The sequence below is a fragment of the Ascaphus truei genome, chromosome 13 (assembly GCF_040206685.1).
Source record: "Ascaphus truei isolate aAscTru1 chromosome 13, aAscTru1.hap1, whole genome shotgun sequence".
In the NCBI taxonomy this organism is placed as follows: domain Eukaryota; kingdom Metazoa; phylum Chordata; class Amphibia; order Anura; family Ascaphidae; genus Ascaphus; species Ascaphus truei.
Window position 1 is genome coordinate 30339462 of NC_134495.1, and position 23315 is coordinate 30362776.

Here is a 23315-nt window from a genome sequence, read left to right on the forward strand (position 1 = left end):
AAGGTCCACAACGGCCCCTTCAGACTCTTTACAATGACCACCGTGGTATATAACCCTAACCATGTAATGAACGTGCTGATGCAAAGAATAGTGACCCCCATATTTCATGCACATTCCCAGAAAAGCTCATGTTCACAGTTTTCATGAACACTGTGGTTGTCTGATATTATGACCTTTATCTTATTTTATTAGTTGTAAATGTTAACACACTTGTTTCAGTTCCATATATGGCTTCATGCTGAAAAGCCATTCTATGGCTGCTTGGGTGCTGCTAGGAGTTTTAACCAATGACATACGCAACGCTGTCATAAATGACAACGTGCTCCCATTAGTATGTGTAATGGTTCTCCGCGGCCGCTTAACACATTGTGCTTGAGGAGAAATAACGTTTGCATTGTAGGAATGTGAAATTTTAAGATCAGTGATTCATGTAAATAGGCGTAATTTAATGAGGTGATTCCGAAGCCAGTCATCACTGATATGCAACCATTTTATTATGTCCTTAAAAAGGCAATGAGAACGTTTAAGATATGATCATATGTTGTATAAACATTGGCACAGAGGAAGAGAAGATGCCATTAGATAATGCTTCGACTTGAGGTCGTCTGTACACGCGGGCAGCGGGTTGTTGCTTCAGGCAAGGCTCCTGCAAACACGGGCAGTGAAAAGGTTAATGCTGTCGTGGGCAATTATTACGTCAGAATTATCTAAGAGTTAAATAAGTTTGCTGGCACTATACTCGCTTAACGATTTGGGAAAAAATGGATCTTTACGAACTTTACATTCAGAAAAGAAATTAGTCATTTAATCATATATTTTAGTAATTTTTATATATATATATATATATATATATATATATATATACACACACAGTATATATATATATATATATATATATATATATATATATATATATATATATATATATATATATTTGTGATTGTAGCACAGGGGTGGGCAACTCCAGTTCTCAAGGGCCACCAAAACGTCAGGTTTTCAAGCTATCCCTGCTTCAGCACTGATTGTGCCACCTGTGCTGAAGCAGGGATATCCTTAAAACCTGACTTGTTGGTCACTCCTGTTGTGGAACAATTTTGATTTTCTTTTCATCCGATTGTAAAATATCTATAACACTTGAGTCACGTGCATCTATTTTCCTTCGGAGAAATACAAAGTAGAGCATTATAATCCCAAGGTTCAAAAGCTTTGTATAGTATAAACCCAGCCAGGAACCAAACCCAGCTCGCCAAGTGCCTTGAAGTTCCCCTAGACCAGGGTTTCCAAACCTGCGGTCCATTGTTTTACAAAAAATGTACCATACAAGTGTTTTTTTGTGTTCAGTTACATTACATGAAGGAACATTAGAGCTACACATCTCTTGTGGCATACAGTATGTTCTCTCAAACCTTCTCCCAGACTATTCTGATTTTACAAATCCCATCTCCATTGTAGGGAGTACCTGTGCCATATTCATGATTAATTATATCTCCTCTCTCATTGGTGCGATACACACCTCATTTCTATTGCGGAAAAGTGGTGTTGTGCTGTGCCTACTGTAACTACAACAACTAGCGACAGGTCAAAGTGGCTGACCCCATGAGAGCAGGTAGAACAGTGATTGAGCAGAAGCGATAAGAATCAAATTGGTCCACACTGAGGATAATGAGTACATGAGCAGGCACAGAGCAACAGGCAGTTAGCAAAGTGACACCCATATGTAGACCACGTACACTGCTCTCAGCCAGGGTATATACCAAGTCTGGTTAATAATAGCCCAGAAGGATTTGACGAGTGCATATTGGAAACACTGGAACTACGGTACCAAAAGCCACAAGCTTGCCTCAAATCATGAGGGATATACAGTATCAGCTCAGCCAGCACCAGCAGGACCGAGAGAGAGAGCTGGGTCAACTGTCCAGGGCCCGGCGGCTGCAGGGAGCATGGCTGACTGCCCAGTAAGTTGGCCAGGCCCAACACTCGCATCTTGTTGCCGGGCCCCTGCTCTCCCTTACTGCAAAGCCCCAGTACCACCCCTGCACGCACGCTGGAAGTTGACCCCCACCAGACGTTCATTAGCGCGGGTAGCCTACCCCAAGGAGGTATAGGGGGGAATGATTGAGTGTGAGGAGAGGTGGGGGGGGGTTATTTTGGTGGAGGTGTAAGAGAGGGAGAGAGGAGAGAAATATATGGGGGAGGATGAGAGGGTGGAGAGTGAGAAGGGGGTGAAAGAGCGAGGTGGCGTGTGAGACGTGGGAGTGTAAGAGAAAGGGGGAGGGTCTCCCAAGGCTGCAATGACATTAAAATAAATCTGTAAAGAAATACAATAAAGATTACAACTTTATTTCAGAAAGCACTTTTCTCCCAATGTGTTTCAAAGTGCTTTATAATTACAACACCGCAGATTTAGAATTTAACAGGCACAGCCCCTGTCACAAGCAGTTTACAATGGACAGTAATGTATGTTTTGGTGCATAAAGCACAGGGAGATAAGTCACTTGCCAATGTTACATGAAGCCAACACCAGGTTTTGAACCAGTCATCACTGCATCAGTGTCCTTGTTTTCAGAGGATGCCTTTACTCGCCGAGCCACTCTTTTAGTCCTGATGAAGGTCACAGTCCTCATTTTACTAACTGAAGAGAACATGCAGTAATTTAAAGTGTAATCCACCTCTTGTCCTAAACACAACAAATGTTGTAGTATTTCTGATCATGAAGCTACAAGGTCATGTTGAAGAGGCTGGATCTAATCCTAAACTTAGTGGGATGACTAATGTAATTATGTTTACATATTAAAGTTTATGAAAAGATTATTCCCTGACTACAAGGTAAAAACTTCTAAAAAGGGTGTTTAATCATTTTTAATAAGTGTTGCACTGTTCTAAAGGACAGTCATCAATAACAATATTCTGTTCCAAATGCATACATTTCTCAAGTATTTGCGTCATATACTGAGAAGAAGACACTTTAGTAGTGGAGATCACCTCCTAACTACTACCATACAAATGTATGAGGAACAGTATTATTTGTTTACTCCTCTGGACACCCATCACTGCAAAGAAAGACCACAACTAATCCCAACTACAGTATTACAACAGTACAAATAGAACAGTACTCTCTTCACCAAGCATTATCCTATTAATACATACCATAGTATCCAAATGGCACGCCTTCAGCATGAACTACAAGGAAATGCGGTCGCTTTTCCTATAAATTACTCTAATGTCAAAACATCTGGGAGAAGAATCAGTTAGTTCTCATCTGAACAGTGAATTACATACAATTTATAGGCTATCCTCTCAATCACACGACACTGCCCTAGAGGGAAATGTCAAAGCAACATCAACATTTCAATACATAATGTAGATATGTAACCTGAACAGTTACAAGGAGAGAGAATGGCCTTCGTGTGCTGATGTAATCTTACATTCTATTATTAATATTATTATTATTATTATAATAGTATGCTTACTCAAAACGGCCTGGAGGCAAGTGAAACTGTACATACATGCTGAGAAATTCCTATACCACAATGTAAACATCCGTTATTAGCCAAATAAATAGAATGTATGCTCTCTTTACCTTTAATTGTGAATGTGGCAAACTATATTATATATGGGGGGGGGGTGCAAAACAGAGAACCAGGCGCTTACCTTAAGCTCAAAATCAGAAATAAAATTAAAAATAAAATAAAAAATAAATTACAACGAGTTAAATATTGTTACCAACAAATAAGGTCTCTCTAGGCAATGAGAGATGACCTTTGAATCCCTTCTGCTTCAACCCCAAAGAGGGACCATCCAAGACCCTTAGTGAATTATGAGAAACAGAATTATGAGAAACAGACCCTTGCTCCCCCTGTTTTTCTGTTTCTCATATAGGGGGGGGTGCAAAGATCCTGAGCTGCGCCCCCCTGGCCTGGCAGCCCCAGTGCTCGACCCCCCCCCCCTCCTAGGACCCGACGTGACTTCACATGACCCCGCAGCTTCATTTGACGAGCATCGCCGTGGCGCCGCGTCACATGACTCCGTGGCGTCCTTTGACGCCGCGTTGCCATGGCGGTGCGTCGCTGAAGACCCGGCAGAGAGCACGTACGGGAGTTACAGAGGCCTCCCCGGGCATGTAATTTAAATGCCTTGGGGAAGAGCGCGGGGCCTCTGTAACACCGCGCCCCCCCCCCCAGAAAATCTTGTGCACCCCCAGTTTGCGCACCCCTGCTATATATTCTTCCCTATTACATTTCCATCTGTAATGCAATGTTGACTTTACAACATCTCACTGACCGACCGGCGCTGCGCTAACCCACCTGTCAGTCAGCGCTGCAGCCGCTCTCCCCCCCCCCTCACTGACGCTAGTGATGCAGGAACTGCCGCTGTAACTGTCTGCAGCGCTAACTGAAATCTTAATCAATGCAGCGCTACTACCCAGGAGAGACAGAGACACAGAGAGGGCTTTCAAATGCAGTAGTGTCTCCAGTTATATACATATCCCCTCAACCGTCCCTGCAAATAAATTAGTGCGTTAGGGAGACAGGCCTGTGCTGGAGAAGGAGCGCACCTGAGGTACCCGGCGTGGAGATAGGATAATGCAAAGTATATTTAATTAAATGAGTCTCATCCAACACTTTCTAAAAGGATTTCCATACCAACTATATAGTTGATAAGCCTAAGGCCTCGTCCAGGGTGGTGCTGAGCGGGCGCGCGCGCTCACGCTGGACCCGTTGCGACAATGCACGTGTCCTGCGTGAGCGGGAGGGGGCAACTGCTCGGCGCTCAGCCGCTTGCCGAGCAACCAAAATTGATTTTGCTGCTCGCAAGCGCGTCACGTGAGCGGTTCGGACCAGCTCCGTGATGTCGGGCCCACCCCCCCCCCCCCGACGCGCGTGGACCTAGCCGGCCAGGAAAAGCACGGGCGAGCAGGGCGCAGCGCAGGGGCGCCACCACACCTGTTTCCACCCTGGACGAGGCCTAAGGCTGTGATCTCCAGTCTGAGGCTGAGCTGCAGGAGATTGCGACAGGGAGTGGCGGGTGCCTTGTCATGACCCGGCTGGTTCACCTCCATTGGCTGAACCACCACGGAGCGGGGGGGGGGGGGCCGTGGCCAGCGCTCCGTCGCCAGTTCTGAAGACAATTTTCTTGTCTTCAGAAAAATCTTGTTGAGCAACGTGGCGGCAAACCCTGCTAGTGGGCCCGGCCCCATTGAGGGGCGGTTCTTGTTCCTGCAGCGCACAGCATGTACTGGGGACCTAGCATAAGGCACCAACCTAATGACTGGAATGGTGTCAAACCCAACAGTACTAGAACCCACACTCCGTCCGGATTGTATTCAATTATGGATTTGAATGAAGCTGCATAGCTTTTTTAGTACCCAATCCGCAGACAGATTTTGGTAGGGGGCGAGACGCAAACACACACCTATAGCCTACCCGTGTGTATACATGCAAACACAAACGTACACTCAGGAACTTAAAAACACAAGAAAGAAATCACACACACAATCCACCTTCAAAGATCCATGAATCTGATGGAGAATTATATAACCATGTGTGATCTTCCCTTGGAACTGTAATAAAAAGACATTTGAATACATTGTAACACAGGAATGGTATAGCACAGCGATTTATAACCTCGGCCTTTGCATATTTTACACTCACTCTTTATGCAGCAATGGGCAACATTTCGTGGCCATTGTATATGAAGGGTGCACTGTATCCAATTTATCTCAAGTGAAATGCATACATATGCACATATCTGCAGGCAGAATGCGGCGCCTTTTCATCCATGAGAAAATACATCGCAGCAGAGAAAATCCTACAGATGTGAACTGAATACTTTACTGGTCAACTGATGTTTAAAAAGAAAGCTGGCCACTTTCTTCTGATTAAATGCTCTGTAATCACAGAGCTATATGTTCAGATCTGTATATTTTTAACCAAGAGTATAACAACGGATCTGTTATTAAAAGCTAAAAACAATTAAAACATTAACGGAGTTATCATAACATATAATTGGCCTGGATCTTATATAGCAATAGTAAAAGGAGACTATTTGTATGTTGCATAAACATGTAATTCATCTATCTCTTCCTCTCTCATATATACACACACTCATTTATTCTCTCTCTCTCTCTCTCTCTCTCTCTCTCTCTCTCTCTCTCTCCCCCAATGTTAACATATTACCTTTGTTACCATGTTACTCTGTTACACACCATTTAATAACTATAATTTTATTTCACACAATTCCCTTTCCAGTTCTTTCAGCGATCACATCGTGCTGTGCCTTTTTCCTCAATGACAGAAAAATGAATGTTCCTCAACATTACCACTGAATGCTTTGTTGGCAAGAGGGCCTCGAAATAAATGGCATTTCTGCAGTAATAAACAGCTTTGATTTAGGTATCACAATGACACAATTCATAAGAAAATCTAGTATTATTTCAATCAAATAGTATTATTTTTTTTCAAAAGCAAATGTAAACACATATATATATATACACACACACACACACACACACACACACACACACACACACACACACACACACACACACACACACACATACATACATACATATATATATATATATATTATCTGGCACGGGCTACAGCATATACAGTATGACTTCACAACAGCGTGAGCCATATTCACAAAGCAGTGTTAAGCCTTACGATGTTACAACTCATTCAAGTCAATGGTTCTTATGTTATCTAACGCCATAACATGGTTTAGTTAATATGCCCCCATACTGTATCTCTTGTTTTATAGAGATGTTCAACAAAAGTGAGCATTGATGGTTTTAGAAACGTCCTATTAAAACCTACCGTAAATATGTGTAAATAAATAGTTGCTACAATAATGTGAATATGTCACTTGTTTTAATGCAGCAATCCAAGCCATATATATTTTTCTTTATCGTACCTGAACCAGGGGGTCCCCCAAAGCTCATTGGTGGTCTCCCCTGTAAAAGTGCCGTGAGCCCACAGTGGACTGGCTGTCCACCAGACCTGAGGGAACAAAATGGCCGCCGTAGTCAGGGTTCACTCCTTTTTACCGGTGACCCCAGTCTGCTGCCAAATTTGTCGTTTTTTGGGGGGAGGGGGTCAAACCCGGTATAAAACAAATTCCAAATATCTCCAGAACCAGAAATATAACCCAATGGAGATAATATTATAAGGTAAAAGATGACAAGCAGCCAGGATTGCTGGTTTAAATCTGCGTGGCAGTCTTGTACAAGTTGAAAAAGTCAAATCTGACCTGACTGCCCATCTGACGCTACAATGGAATTAATCTTTTGTCTAATAAAAGAAATCACAGTCACTGGCAATAACAATTAAGCCTGTAAAAAGCAGATTAATTCCCCGGCCAAAAAATGCATGATTATAAGCAATTATCTCGGGCTAATGGGAACTGCACAACTGTAATTACCAAGGTTTGCATCTCATTATTTTTGAAATCCAAAGCAAGTAAATGCTTTTTTGTATGTCAATAATGCAAGGTGCCCCCACGCGTGGTGATGATATTTTAGATTGGTCATATTCATTTGATCATATTTATTTATAAAATGTTTTACCAATATAGTATCATGGTTTAAAAAAAATGTATATGGATATAAATGTTATTTATACAGTATATATCTGCACTTAACAAATGGGACAACTCCAATATAAACAATGAAGTTGTGAGATGGCTTTGTTAGACCGTGCTTATAGTGCCGGCGACGCGACGTCACCCGAAAACAAAAGCATTGCCGCCGGCACGTGCGACAAAGCGACGTCGCGAAAACTCGTCGTGTCGCAGTCGCCATCGACGGCACTATAGGCACGGCCTTAGAAGGTTTAGCATTTTTACATTTACTTAAGCAAGAAAGTAGCGTTGAGCCCTCAGTGACAGGGCGCCATGACTGGAGGGACTAGGCTCCCCCTACCTGTGGGTGTGGACAGTGTCCCCCTAGGCCACTCCCCCCCAGTGGGGGTGACACAGCGGGAGGAGGGGCCAGGGTGGTTATAAATAGCCAGAAGCAGGGGCGCAGGGTCAGTTTACGTCCTGCCATGAAATTGATCAGTCTGGAGCTGCTTGTCAGCTCCAGCGTGGGGGTTCTGCTTCCACGTGGCTGGTTGTAGCCGCAGCGACAGCAGCTCGGGAGGGCTGGTGGGCCGGACTGTCCCTGCGTGGAGACGGGGAGTTGCCGAAGTGGCGCGTGCGCAGAGGGTGCGGCCATTGGCATAGCGGCACTGGGATGGAGGGGAGATCCTTCTTAATGGGGGGCACACCCCATCTGACTCCCCTCTCTGGGTTGGTAAGGAACCCCCCTAGGGCCCCCATTGGATTGGGCGAGGGAGCAGAGGCCTGTGCTTGTTCCCCCACTGAGATGGGAGGTCCCCACTTGTTCCCTCCACAGGGAGGAGGGGGCCAGGGCCCCCATTTGTGTCCCTGCTGGAGTGGGGGACCCCCAATTGAGCCCCCACAGGGGTGGGGGAGAGGAGACCCCGCTAAGGCACCTTGCTGGGAGATATGCTAATGGATATGAAAAGTATATTTAAACGAGTCCCATCCCACACTTCCTAAAAGGATTTCCATACCAACTATATAGAGTTGATAAGCCCAAGGCACCAACCTAATTACTGGAATGGTGTCAGACCCAACTGGACTAGAATTCACAACCACTACTCTTCTAGGCCGCTCTCTCTCATCCGAGTGTGGATTTGGTCAAAACAATCCAGGGAACGGATTTGGACTGGTTCACCCATCTCTAGGTGGGACACAATGTCCTCAACATCTTCTTTGCCCACACTGACAGAATTCCAGGAGGTGCAGAATACTCCAATAGAGTGGGCAGCAGACAGCATGAGGGTTATTCCTAAAGCAGCGGCCGTGCGGATTGTTGCACTATGGAGTTTCCATTCAAATTGACTTAAATTTGAGTTTCTATGCAATGTGATACTATCACAGTTTAATGACTAAACTCCATTGTCCACGATGCTTCTAAATTGAGCTTGCTGCCCGTTCTGATCAAAGCTCAATCTTACCAAATCCCTTGTGTCTTCAGCACGCTTTTCTTTGTGTTGTTTCAGGCTCTGAAGCATTTAGGAGAAACTTGCATCCTCTCCTCTTCCGCAGCTATGATTCTTTGCTGAATAAGATTACTCAAAAGATGACTTTAGCCTTCTCTGTGGTTGTTGAAAATGGGCTAAGATGGGGTGGTTGTGAGAAGGTGTAATTGTGTGAAGATGTGGGTCAAGAAATGTGAGTGTCTGTCTGAGTATTGTAATGAGAATAATAACTGAGGTTGTACTGTATACGAGTTTCTGAGTATAATTGGACGAGGGTACGTAACATGGTTTGAAAATCTGAGAAGGGGCTCTGCTTGGGTGTTGGAGTTAATGAGTGGGTGAGGCTACTCGTGTGAGGTTTTGAAGAGCAGAGGTGAAGACATGAAGAGATGTGTATGGAGGCGAAGGAAAGGATTAGGGGGGCTGTGTGACAGTAAAGAAGTGAATGTATAGAAGAAACATGAGGGGTTATCTATTAATGTGTTGCGAGTTGAGTTGTGAATACAAGAATAAATAGTATGCTCAACTATCCCAAATGGAGTGGAACATGCCAGAGTTCATAGAAATACAGTATGTTCCATGTTGCATAACATTTTAAGCATCTGCCATATCTTTTGTATCTTATCCTGCTCTTTGCTTAACTGCTCACGGGTGAATTGTACTCGGAAAATAATTTGTCCCTGTTTGAAAATCCCCTTTAATAAATCTAAAATCAGTACTACCAGGACAGGAAATACAGAGAAAGGAGGACGGACAGAGTGATATATTTATTGAAATAGTTTGCTTCATGCCATCTATTTGAAATGTCACAATATCCGCTTCTGTGCAACTCAACCACTTGAGGCAGGAACAGTGAGTGAAACATAACACATTTAATCATAATTAATTTAAGCAGCAATACTTGAAAAAAATGAATACATTCATTTTTTTACATAATTGGAAACAGTGGGGGTTTTTTTCTTTTTTTCCCACTGCTGAACCGTGCTATTATCAGCACTGGGGACCCAACTGTTTCCAAAATAATCACCATTTTCCATGTGATCCATATGGAGAATCCAACATGGTAGCTAGTAGTTTTTTGTATTAAAACTGAACCAACCATAAAAAAAAAGGACTATATCTCGGGATCTGGGAATTTCCCAGATGCTGGGGGAGACCCTGTTTAGCTTAACCAAATTATGTTTTCTGGGGGATTGCTGCTTTAAGCCTAAACATATAAGATTGTGTCTGCATTGACATACTGTACTGGTGTTCCAACATTGGGTTGGCTTCTCCAGTCTTGCATTCATTATTATACTCTATTTCCTATCAATAGTTAATTAATATATAATATATTCCATGAACCAGCTGTTTATTAGTAAACAGAGGATTAATAAATCTGCGTTTGGATGACTATTATCTTTTTCATCTTTTTTGTAGCTACCACAATTATACCAGTTTCACCTATTGTATTTAATTGTAATTATCTATCCAAATGGTGTCTTCAGGGATTATTAACTGTAATATATCCAACTGTACTATATTCTAAGTGTTGTACCCAGAATACCCAGATTATTAGGAATAATAAATGAACTAGCAAAACAATATACATATTTTAAGTACTGTATGTGACTAAGATAATTGGCTATCAATGTTATCTTGCGTTCCCTACTACAGGTTAGGGTTAGACTCTATGATTATTTCATATACTTGGTATTTGTAATTAAACCATTAATACCTGCTCTATATTGAAATAATTACTTTTATTCCAATACCTTATAGACCATATTTCCAACACCCCATTACATTTGGCAACATGGGCAAGATGATTTATGGCCTCACCTCCAAGTTGAGCGGATGGTTCTTGCGGCAGCATCTAGGTAGAAAGGAGGCAGGCACGCGGTCTTAATCAGGAATGAAGTTTAATGTGCCGAAGAAACCGATGTTCGTGGGCCCACACCTTGAGAAAGGCCGTACTGCACTGCCGAAACGGCGGGTTCTTAGGCACATTAAACTTCATCGCTGATTAAGAGCGTGTGCCTGCCTCCTTTCTACCTACTAGACTACTTTGGGAAATCAGGATTTCCCTGGATCCAGCGCACCGGCAGCTTAGTACCCCCCTATTTACCAGTGTGACTGAGTGCGTGCACTACCTCCTTTCTCTTGCGGCATCAGATCTTACCATATACAGGATCGAAATTCATTCCTGTGTGTATGCTATTTATTATACAGACCACATGGTCAGCCAGCTCCAAAATGGGCACTTACAAGCTTTCAGTTATACATGTGGCTATAATAGCAACGTGATATTGCAATGTTTATGAGAATGGAGGATGATCTAATTCAGAGTAATCTTACTCCTTGCAGCATGTTGAGAGGTTTAGCTTAGAGTCAATTGGAGAGAATATATTTATCCTGTATGTGTCATATATATATATATATATATATATATATATATATATATATATATAAACCATAATACTGAGTTAAGTTATGGTGAGTAAAAAAAAGTGACAAAAACCCTCCACAGGAAAGCAAATATGCAAATATAGCTGTATGCTCATCTGCATGTCTTAGGCAGGTCTGCAACCCCGCCTTTCCCCATTATCACCCAGCATACAGCACTTCCACTGCAGCAAGGGATTCTGGGAAATGACATGCAAATGAGCACACAGTGTCACTTTTTGCCTCAATAACCATTTATATATATATATATATATAGGCTTATATGCCCCGAGGCAAAATTAAGTGATGACTTTTCAACTTGTAATTTATCAGAAAGTCAACATCTGCAACAAACTAAAAAATAGGATACACCCGCTCCTTCTAACCAGCTGCATTTCTTGAAGCTCATACTTCAACGCTGACCTTTGATAATGATGTTGGTTACATTGACCCAGGTGTGCAGGCATTACAGGAGTCTGTGTGTTACTTTGAACCAGTGTTCCACCGGCACTTCCGCATCATGTAATTGCTCCAGGACTGCTCTGTTTGTTTCAGTCAGCCTAATTAGCGCTTAGAAAATGAGCGAGTGTCCGTGATGTATCTGGTCCATTTTAATAATCTTTGGCTCGCCAGGGCACATGATGTACCAGGTACGTCATTAGGTAAAGGTGAAAGACCCATGAAGAAGCGTCCAAGTGACGCAAAACGTGCGTCGGTCTGACGTCACACGTCAGATGTAACCCATTCACATGGTTGCCAGTAGTGAGTTCAGTGTCTCTGGTGCTGTAGGCACCTTTACCCTTATATATGTTACTTTCTAAGGCTGCGCTTATAGTGCCGGCGACAGCGACGTTGCGTCAAAACAAATGCATTTCCGTAATCGCGTGCGCTTATAGTAAGCGCGACGCCACGACAGAGCGATGGATTGGTCGCGATCGCAGGAAGTTATCTCAATTTGTTTTTTCCAGCAACCGCAGCCTGATGTCACTGTCGCCGTCGCGTCACCGGCACTATAAGCGTAGGCTTAGGACATTCTGAGGAGACGTTGCTTTAGACAATTGAAACATATTGGTTCATTTCTAGGTATTAGCTTTAAACGGGCACATCTCTGTCTCCTAATATTTGTTGAGAATAAGGCTACATTGTTTACACTTTCTTCTTGTTGCCATAATAGACAATTACTGTGAAGTCTATAAAGTCTATAGGTTGGACTAATTGCAAACTGTCAACATGTTTAACTAGTATTGTAAGTTAGCCATTTAACACAAGGTCTAGGACATTTGGTTGCAACCGTTTCACCGCAACCAAATCTTCGCTGGCGTTTTCTAAGCAAGTAAGTGCAGCCGCCAGCCACTTCGCCCCTAAGGTAAGTCCCTAATCTTATCCCTTACCCTAAAAAACCCTAATCTTAACCCCTTATACTAACGCTACCCCTCCCCTAAAACCCTTAAAGCCATACCCTAAACCCCTTAAGTTATCCCCTTACTCTAACCACTAAACCCCTAAAGTTAACCCCCTCCCCTAACCACTAACGCCCGTAAAGTTATCTCCCTCCCCTGAAGATAGGACGATTTCAAGCCTAAATATTAATCATGCGATATTCTCTATATTCATATGTATTCAGCATGTAACTAGTTAAAATAAGTAATTTAGTATTAAGTTAGAAATTATATTGCAAAATGATAAGCTGCCTCTGCAAAGATAAAAAGATAAGCTGAAGACAGCCAGGTGTATAAATGTTTTAAGAAACTTGGTAAGTTTAATGTCTGCTGAGTGTAATAGTATATGGTCTTGAGTATGGAATCAAAGGTTAGTTAAATAGATAGCAGTAAAAGACAATACGATAGAGATGGGTCTTAATAGATAAGGAACATAGGATTAATTATAGTTACTTAGTGACAGAACAAAGAGGTTCTTCTATATCACAGTAAATATTACTAAATGAAGAAACAGGGTTCTAATGTTGATGATTCACTAAGAATATTTTGTCTCACAATGAGAAAAACAGGGATTGCTAAAATGTATTACGATTGCATTTGGATTTATAGAATTCAGAATCATTGAACACCCAAGAAAAGAACAACGACGCTAAAGATTCTCCACTCTATCACTGAATTCTATATGCCTGAATGATGTAACTGACTGAAATGATGCAGTGAAAGATGTTTTCTATTGTCTCTGAATAAATTGAGACAAGAACCGGACCGTGGACTATATGACATATATTGAAAGGTGGGACATTTATTTGCACCCATCTAATGAGCAAATGTTCATCCCCAAACCGCTAAAAAACCCTGAAGTTAACCCCCTCCCCTAACTACTACAACCCCTAAAGTTAACCCCCTCCTATAAAACGTACCTTCTCGTAGAAGCGGCTGGCGGCAGAGGGTCCCTCTGCAGCTAAACGCCGGTGGCGACTTGGTCACGGCGAGATGGGCACGACCAAATGTCCCATTCCGTTTAACACGGGTCTCTTGATTTCTACTTTGATCTACCCTACTGGCATAATAGTATATTAATACTGGGGGTTTGTTAATCCATGTGGAGTGATATAATATAGGATTCAATACAACATTTGCTTACATAACTATTGTTGATATATTTAGGCAACTCCTCTCTTGAAGTTACATTTTTATCAGGGATGATATACCTTGTGTGATAATGGATAACCATTAAGTACTGGGGTTTGAATTATTGTATATATTTTTTATACATTAGGTTTTAACTCTTCTCATTAACCATGAGTTTTAGTTTCATACTGAAGTATTTTCTGATTAAAAGTTGATGTTGAAATGGTCGTGCTGTATTTGTGGAGCTTTATGAGTGCAGATTAACACTGATCCTCTATTCAGCACTGTAAAGGTAAAACCTCCTTTTCTCACCATGCCCATAGCACAGGGGTGAGCAACTCCAGTCTTCAAAGGCCACCAACAGGTCAGGTATTAGGGATATCCCTGCTTCAGCACAGGTGGCTCAATCAAAGACTGAGCCACCTTTGCTGAAGCAGGGATATCCTGAAAACCTGACCTGTTGGTGGCCCTTAAGGACTAGTTGCCCACTGCTGCCGTAGTATAAAGCCTTAAATAGGTTGTTTCTAATGTTAACCATTAAAGCAGTAACCCCACCCAAGAAAATGGGGGATGATGTCATACACCACATGAACGATAACACTTTTCAAAATCTTAATTTTCCCTGAGTTTTTCCCGCTAATTATTTCACTGGGATCCGCTGTTGCCATGACAACCTGTAAGAATGGCATCGGCCATTTTAACGTCCCCGGGAAGGCACGTGTTCCAGCACAACCGATATCTCCAGAATTTTTAACTGCAGCATTTGAAAAGGGCGGGGTTACTAAAAACAGCAGCATGTGAACTTTGCAGCAGTATAAAGAGAGGAGACATTTTTTTGTGGGTGGGGGGGGGGGGGGAGTATGTGATGAGTAGAACTGGTTCATGCTGCTTCAAAATGTAATGCTTGCAATTGAAAATATTTCTTTCGACTCCATGCAGCTCGGCTGCGTCACCCCGTGTAACATCATCCGTGAAACATTCCAAATATTTGGTGATATAGAACCTGATTTAGTATATAGATCTTGTGTGTCACATATCTCATTACTGTTTTCCAATTTGTTAGCGTAATCATTTCTTCACTGTTGGTAATGGTAACACAAAGGGATATATATAGATAGATATATATATATGTATATATATATATATATATATAGCCGCTAGCAGGGGGGAGAGCCAGCAAGTGTCCCGGGCAGATGCGGTTGGCAGCAGGGCCCCGGCTCTCCCCAGCTGCTGCTGCCTCTTGCCCCACCGGGCCTGCCTCTCTCCCAGCCGGAAGTCAGGCCCAGCTTGCAGCGGGCATTGGCAGGAGAGGGGGGCATTCCCGGCATGGGAAGAGGTGGCAGCAGCTTGGGAGACCAGGAGCCGGGGTGCGGCAACCAGAGGTAACTGTATTTTGGGAGGGGAGAATTGTATTTTGGTGTGGGTGGGGGAGGGGGGGGGGAGTATTGTATTTTGGGTGTGTGTGGGTATTATGTTTTGGGGGGAGGTGTGGGGGGGGGGGGGATATTGTATGGGTATTGTATGTCCGGGATGGGGGGATTGAGGGAGAGGGGGATAATTGGGGGATTGAGGGAGAGGGGGATAATTAAGTGATGGTGGAGAGGGGGGTGAGAGTGAGAGACAGAGGGGAAGAGAAAACCATGGAGAGAGGAGGGGATAGAGGAGGGGATAGAGGAGGGAGCTCGCGAGGAGGTGCAAGGGGAGGATAAAGGCTTGCAAGGCGCCGACGTGGGGGGGGGGGGGTTGGGGGTTGAAACTCCAGTCCTGGGCCCTGGGAAATCTGTCTGCAGCCCTGTATAAATGGTCATATCTACTAAGCAGTGCTAGTCCACAAGACACCTTATGGACTATTTGAGTGAGTGGGCAATAAAGTGTTCTACATAAGGTGTCTTCCAACCTAGCACCGATTAATAAATAGGACCCAGAATGCTATACCGTGTCACATATGAATTAATGAAGATAAATATGCACTGCATTGTGACAATAAGATATAGGCCCTCATAAGAAAGTTGTGGTTAGCGCATGCCATACGTTAACTTGCTTCATTGGTATTGCGGTGTATTATGGCTGCACTGTGCCTTTTCTGAAAAGTCTAACAAGTCATTAAGCTCCAGCACTGCTATCAGTAACATTGAAAGCTGTATCGATCTGCAGAGTATTCATTTAGGCAATATTTCCTTCTAGTACAAAACATACATGTGCATTACCCATGTGAGTGCCTGAGGGTCGGCAGCACCAGACTACCACAGCCCCTCCGGCATATTGCGATCAAGCGATTGCGGCGTCATTGGTGATGCAAACGGAAGAGGAGTCTCCTTTCCCCATTCAGATGGCGTTTAGCACTACACAGGAGCGCAGAATGGGATCTCCCATAGCCAATGAGCAAACGCCAATGACGTAGCAACAACATCATGAGGCCCGTGGAGTACAGGACCTCATGGCGTGGTAGCTCTGTCAATGGGGACCCAAAGGGTTAAGGAAGAGCTGTACAACTGCACCTAGCACAGTTTATCAAACAAAGTAAAATACTACTAACATTGGAGGGAGAAGGACTGGCTCAGATAGATGAGACTGACTCTTTGAACAATGACACCGAGCCTGAAGCAGGGGAGTCTGGTTCAAGTCTTGGAGTCAGATCTTTGTGACCTTGGGCAAGTCACTATTTCCTTTTGCCTCAGACACCAAAAACAGACTGTCTGTAACAATGCCTATGTGCTGCGTAACGAGCACTATACTGTCATTGTGAAGCGCTTTGAGTCCCATTGGCAGAAAAGTGCTATATGAAATAAAGTTATTATTATTTATTTTGTACACTAAACAAGCACTAAACTCTCATCTGCTGTTGTTAGGACAACTTGTGATGATTTCAGGTACTGTACTATATAGTACGCAAGCATTTAGCTCATCATTCTTGGATCATGGTTTCAAATTAATATGCAAATAAAGAAAGCAAATGCTTGGATGTAGTGGACTTTTACACTTCAGTCTGAAACTTTCAGAGACAATACATTATACAGGTTGCAAAACATATAATGTCTTAGCTTCATTCAATAGTTCTGTAACCACAACCCACAAGTCTTTTTCTTCGCCTCCCCCACACATGAATTGCAAAACCAGACACGGTGACACTGACCCCTTCCAAAGTTTTATAAACCATTCAATCGGAAATTCAATATCGATTCTAATAATGCACACATGTTCGTTCCATTTTATTCAATTCCGCAATAACCTGTAGGACCTACAGTATAGGATCTAAGGGATATGTTAAGTAGCAGATAAGAGGTAGGGGGAGGTTTCCATTCTTGGGGTAGTTATATAGAAACACAGAAAGACATCATTTAGTTCAGTGACTCATCTTCCAATTAAAAGCAATTTTGGAAACAAAAATAATGCACACAAGTGTGCTCTTGGATAAAAATGTTAGAAGGTAAAGAATCACATACATACATACATACATACATACATACATATATACTGTATATACATATGTATGCTTGACCTGAGGAAGAGAGGAAAACTCTCGAAAGCTTGTCCTATGACATAAATTGTTAGTCCAAATAAAAAAGGTATCACCTAATACTGAAGAACTCATTTATTCTACACACATTATATATATATATATATATATATATATATATATATATATATATATATATATATATATATATATATATATATATATATATATATTGTGACAGAAACCAGGGGATGGTAATAAATTCCGTATATAGGGCTCCCAGGATACTAGACAGTTTCTATCCTGTTTGGCCTGGGAGTGCAGCCTTATAATACATACACTCCATCCCACAGTTTGGCAAGCGCTGGAACTGAGGGATGAGAGATCCAGACCAGAGTTTGTCTGCTGCCTGATTTCTGTCACCTGTCATGCTAATTAGGAATCAGGTATGAAAGACTGATTTCCTGTTTGCTCTGGTCTCCCCACAAGAGCCAGGAGGCTGGAAGGCTGCTGAACTACAGAGGGGAGAAGCCTCTTCCCCAAACAGGTTCAATCTTTCTGTTCATTTGTGTAAGACTGCAAAAGTACCGTGTTTTGATGTTGGAAGTGGAAAAGCCACTTCCAACCCTGAGTCAGGGATATCTAAGTTAAGTTATCGCTCAGGTGAGCAGCTTTTGTTTTGATCTGTTTTCTGTTGTATGCACTGTGGCAGTCTCAGTGCCTGGGACTGAATAAACCAGGCATAGCCTGTTTAAAGGAACAGTACGTGACGCCTCATCATTTAACCTACCCTAAAAGACCGTGTTCTAAACAGTCCCGGACAAACGACGGAGCCCCGGAGTAAGCCGTTTGTCACAATATATATATATATATATATATATATATACATACACATACAACTAACTATACATATCTATCTCTCTCTTTCTAAAGAAATACTTCACCAAAACACCAGCTTCGATGAAAGAAGACAGCACATCAGCAATTGTGATCAAGAGAATATATTGTCCATACAGTAACAACGTTTCAGTCACTAAGTGACCTTCATCAGCATTTGTTTGGGTGTGTATGTATATATAAATATAAAAACACACACATATGTATATAGGGCATGCTTATTAAAACGTACTACTCTATAAGACACCTTCCATGCTGGAAGATATCTTACCACCTATTCAACTGAATGGTCCATAAAAGACTAAATTTACCCAATGTGACACCCTGCAGGTTGGAAGAAGACACCTCACAGCCCCATTTATTTGAATGGGGTGTACAGTGCCATATACTGGAAGGTGCCTATGGAGTAAATAGGGTCCATACCGTTTATTGCAAAATAAACAATATTCTTTGGCAAATACCGATTAAAATCATTATGGGACTCTGAAAGTAAGCAGCATTAGATTTATTTATTATTTACAGGAGCTTTACACTGTAATCTTATTCATTGCAACAGTATAACCACTGCAGACCTGTCCTTTTATGTCTGCCTGAGCCCCTAACTAACATCTGACATTATGCAACAAATGTAGAGAACATTTTATAGGGATTTCAATTTGTAGGTAGAAAGGCACCTTTATTGTTTTTTGTCTACCGACACAATCCCAAGAGTGCATGAAGCAACATCTCACAGGCAAAACGTGAATGAAAAAGGCTCTTGTGCACAGGGCTGTTGTGACCAGATTGGAAAGGGCTATTTCATCGCTGGCCGGCGTACTGTATGTTTGCGGTCAGTGTGGAAATTCAATACGTGTCCACTGTAGACGCAAATCAATGATCATTTTTGCAACACACTAACACTGATAGGTCTGCCTCATTCACATAGTATATTTAAAAACTATCATAACATAGCATTCGCTTAACAAAGCAAGCATCTTTGGAGCAGACGTTTAACCTTTTTTCCAGTGCTGGTATGTTAGCCAAAAGTGTTAGTCATGCTACTATTTGCTTTAGATCTATTAAGAAAACATATGTTCCATTGTTACATCTGGCTCTCGCCCCCCAGTGGGCCTTGAGGGGAACTCTTTCCCCGGGTAAAATACATTAACTGCTTCAGCGCTCTCTCCTCTGAAGGCAAAATCTGCTTTCCGGTCTCTGTCCATCTAAGATTGTAAAGCAACTGGAATCCTTTAAAATAACACGTGCAGTAGTTAATGATCACTGGACCATGTGTTTAACCCATTTACGATATGCCATACAAAACACTGCTACATCAATGCAGTAGAAATTCAACTCAGTTCGCCTGAAGAAGAGACTGCTGTGGTCCTAAAAGGTTGCACTCTTTTTACCCACTACTTTAGCTACCAAAGGTATCAATTCCACCTAACCTTTGTTTTTTTCCCCATGCTAACACTTTACTGTACCATCCTCTACGTCAACTTTCTTATCAAACAGAAAAGTGGACTGGGGGGAGAAGGAATGGCTCAGTGACTCTGCAAACATTGACACTGAGTTTAAATCAGGGGGACCCCGTTCAATTCCCGGTGTCAGCTCCTTGGGGAAACGATTCCTGTGAGTTGCAGTGCGTTTTTCCTGTACTTTCCTTGCTTGAGCTGTGCAGCGAATACCAGGTTTAAGGAACAATTTCCTGTTCAGAGAAAGGAAGGGGAGACTCGACTCCCTCCTGCAAAGAACCACATAATGACACCGATTATCCCTACACATTACCACGGGAGCCGTTATCACCCCCCTATCCAACCCAAGCTCCTTTCTTCTGACACCGAGAGTAAAAAAAACACCAACTTGCTGCCAGCGAGAATGACATGTAATCCGGCGCTGATTAGGAGTTAGTGGGGGATCCTTTGGTGGAGACAGCGAATGTGACGCCTTCTCTCTAAGCACCGGACCGATTAAAACCGATACCAAGGCGCCGGCCAACACACAACCCGGAATAGGTCACAAAAACACCACAAGTAAAAAGTTAGCTCCAGCCTGCCGTTTACTACAGGAGATAAATGGTTGGAGTGACAACACTTCCACACGAGAGCTGCATCAACCCCCCCTCCCCCCCCCCCAAAAAAAATCACTGCAATAATAAAACATTAATGAAGATAGTCTATTAGCTTTGGTGGGCTACAAACCTACCTTCTTCCTGGGCTGCCATTTCATCATATTGGTAGGCAAAAAATGTTGAGCATCAAGATGTGTGAGAGATAGTTGTAGACGTGGGGGATGTCCAGGCGCTGACAGTCATGCTTTCTGTCCCTTTAAAATGTGCAGCATGTTTACTTTAGGAAACAAAATCACACACCGGTGGAAGAAAAAAAAAACACACACACACACACACACACACACAAAAAAAAAACAAGCACAAGGGACTTTGATTCCAGTTCCCTTTCATGGGAACACAAAAAAAAAAAGAAGAATGTTAAAACGATCAACGAACCCCAGAATAAGGAATTTCGCTGGGATGGACCATCCTGCGTCTCATTGTGCTACCAAAGGAAAAACACACAAGACAAACTAAACAGAATTGCCTTTTTTGGGGGGGTTTTCCACCCCAGATTTAAGCAACGCTCTTTGTCATCGCATCTGCAGATGCAGGGAGCCAGAAGTGTCCGGCACTCTCACGCCGTGCAGCACACGCCTGACTTTGGCATGTCCGAATACATGTCTCCTTTATCCCCCCCTCCAGCACCTTTACACATTCAGTATCCACGGACCAGCCTGGCAGTTGTAGACGAAAGATTTACAACCGTCTCTCATGCATCTTCTTCCCACCCCCCTCCAAAAAAAAAAAAGTACATTCCAAGGTACCGGTCCATTAAAAATAAAATGCTGCCCCTTAGCTGATCGTCTTTGGGGTTCTTCAGTGGGGGGGGGGGGGGTGATAAAGGTGTTGGTGTTGAACAATCTGCGCTTCCTAAGCAGAGAAAGAAACCCCACGGAATTATTTTTTTTTGCTAGGGAAATGCTGGGAGGAAATCCTGCAACAGCAACAAAATGTACTCCTCTCCACTAATGATTTCCTCCCTTCTAGTACTGTATGCAGAGCCTGCACGGGGCTCTGCTCAAGACACCGCAGCTGCCTTCAGGGTCTTATTGCTAGTTGGTTCAACTCGTATGTGGCTTTCCAAGTTCCAGTCCCACTGGGCTGTATTAGTGTAAATTAATAATTAGAGGGGGAGAGCATAGTGAGGGGGAGAGCATAGTGAGGGGGTGAGCCTCATGTTGGATGTAGCATTGGGCTTCTCTGTCGTCTGTTGTATTAGTGTAAAAACATAAGGCCATCTACATTTAACATGGGTTGAACTCGATGGACATATGTCTTTATTTTTTTTCAACCTACTAGGTAACTTAAGGGAAATATATTGGATTGAGAAGCTCTCAGACATACATAAGCTTCTTGCACTGTTTGAGCTGCTGTGCTGTCAAAAAGAGCCAGCCAGTGCAAATCACTGCGAGCTCCTCCTGCCATGAGCGGGTCACGAGAGGCTCTGTAGGTTTACGGATTGTGGTTTCCACAAGCGCAAGAAACTCCGCTGATCGTGTAAAACGCAGGCGGGCGGCTTCTGTTATGAGCGAGTTAAAGGGGCAGTTCCCCCCACTTGATTTTATATATATATATATATATATATTTTAACATGGTTGGGAAGCAGGGGGTCCCTGTAACAGAAACGCTCTGTTTTTTCCACCGAGATGCCTGTAACCGTCCAGGAGAAACAAAATGGCGGTGAAAGTGGGCCGCGGCAGGTGTGCCAATAGAAAACCGCGACAACGTCCAAAGCGGCATCCCGTTGGCCCCTTTGATGCCGCAGATTGAAATACATAGCGACCGGCGCTACCTTTCCTGGTATTTATCACGAGAACCAGGGGGTCCCCGGAACAGAAATCAGGATGGTTCAATCTCTGGGGACAGGGGGGTGGTGCAGGGGTTGGACTGCTCTGTTAAGTGATCTTACCTGATGGAGTAAGAATTCTGTGTTTATTGTATGGCTGAGTCCCCACTGACGCGCTTCGAGCATGAGCGCCGGGTGTCCTGCAACTTGCGGACGCGCGAGGGGGGGCGCAATTGCGGGCTATCGAGCAAGCGGGAAGGTTGAAATTTTTTTTTTACAAGAGCGCCGAGCGTGTGTGCGTGAGCGGGAACATGCATATATATATATATATATATATATATATATATATATATATATATATATATATATATAAATATATATATATATATATATATATATAAAAATATAAAAATATATATATATATATATATATATATATATATATATATATATATATATATATATATATATATATATATATGCATGTAACCGCTCCAAGCGCCACCCGCTCAGCGAGCTCAGCGCCAGCAGGGATTCAGCCTAAGGTTTGCTGAATTTGGGGTGAGCTATAAGGAAAAGGAGTAGTTTAGTGGTAGGAACACTGGTTTGGATCCCAGAATCAGCTCTCCTTGGGTATTGGGTAGGTTTGGGTGCATCAGTTTATCTCCCTGAGCCTCAGGCACTGGAATTAGATATATTCGTCGGGACAGTGGAGGTTGCAGTGCCCATGACTATTTAACCCCCCCCCCCCCCCCCCATTTGTTTTACCAAAATGGGAATCAGGGTGTCCCCAGCGCTGAGATATTTCAGCTCCGTTGACCCAGTGGTTCGCGAGGTACTTAGTAGCTGTTACAGTCCCCTCCAGAATAAACACAATAGCGGTTTCAATCTTCCGCGTCATGGGGCCAAATGGAAGCTGCATCATCATCCATTCTTCCTATTGGCCCACGTGACAGTGGGGGGAGAGCATGGTGAGGGGGAGAGCATGGTGAGGGAGGGAGAGCATGGTGAGGGGGGGAGAGCACGGTGAGGGGGGGGAGAG

At 43.0% G+C, this 23315-nt stretch overlaps 1 protein-coding gene across 3 annotated transcripts in view; it reads right to left on the reverse strand.

Moving 5' to 3' along the window:
• Positions 1–23315, reverse strand: part of TTC28 (tetratricopeptide repeat domain 28) — a 548651-nt gene that overhangs the window by 403192 nt on the left and 122144 nt on the right. The window contains exon 1 of one of the 3 annotated variants that reach the window (XM_075569009.1): positions 20580–21676. The exons of the other annotated variants lie outside the window; for them this stretch is intronic. Within the exon in view, the coding sequence (XP_075425124.1) occupies positions 20580–20606 (27 nt within the window). The 5' untranslated portion in view covers positions 20607–21676. Of the gene's footprint in view, positions 1–20579; positions 21677–23315 lie in introns of those variants that run through there. 3 annotated transcript variants of the gene reach the window in all.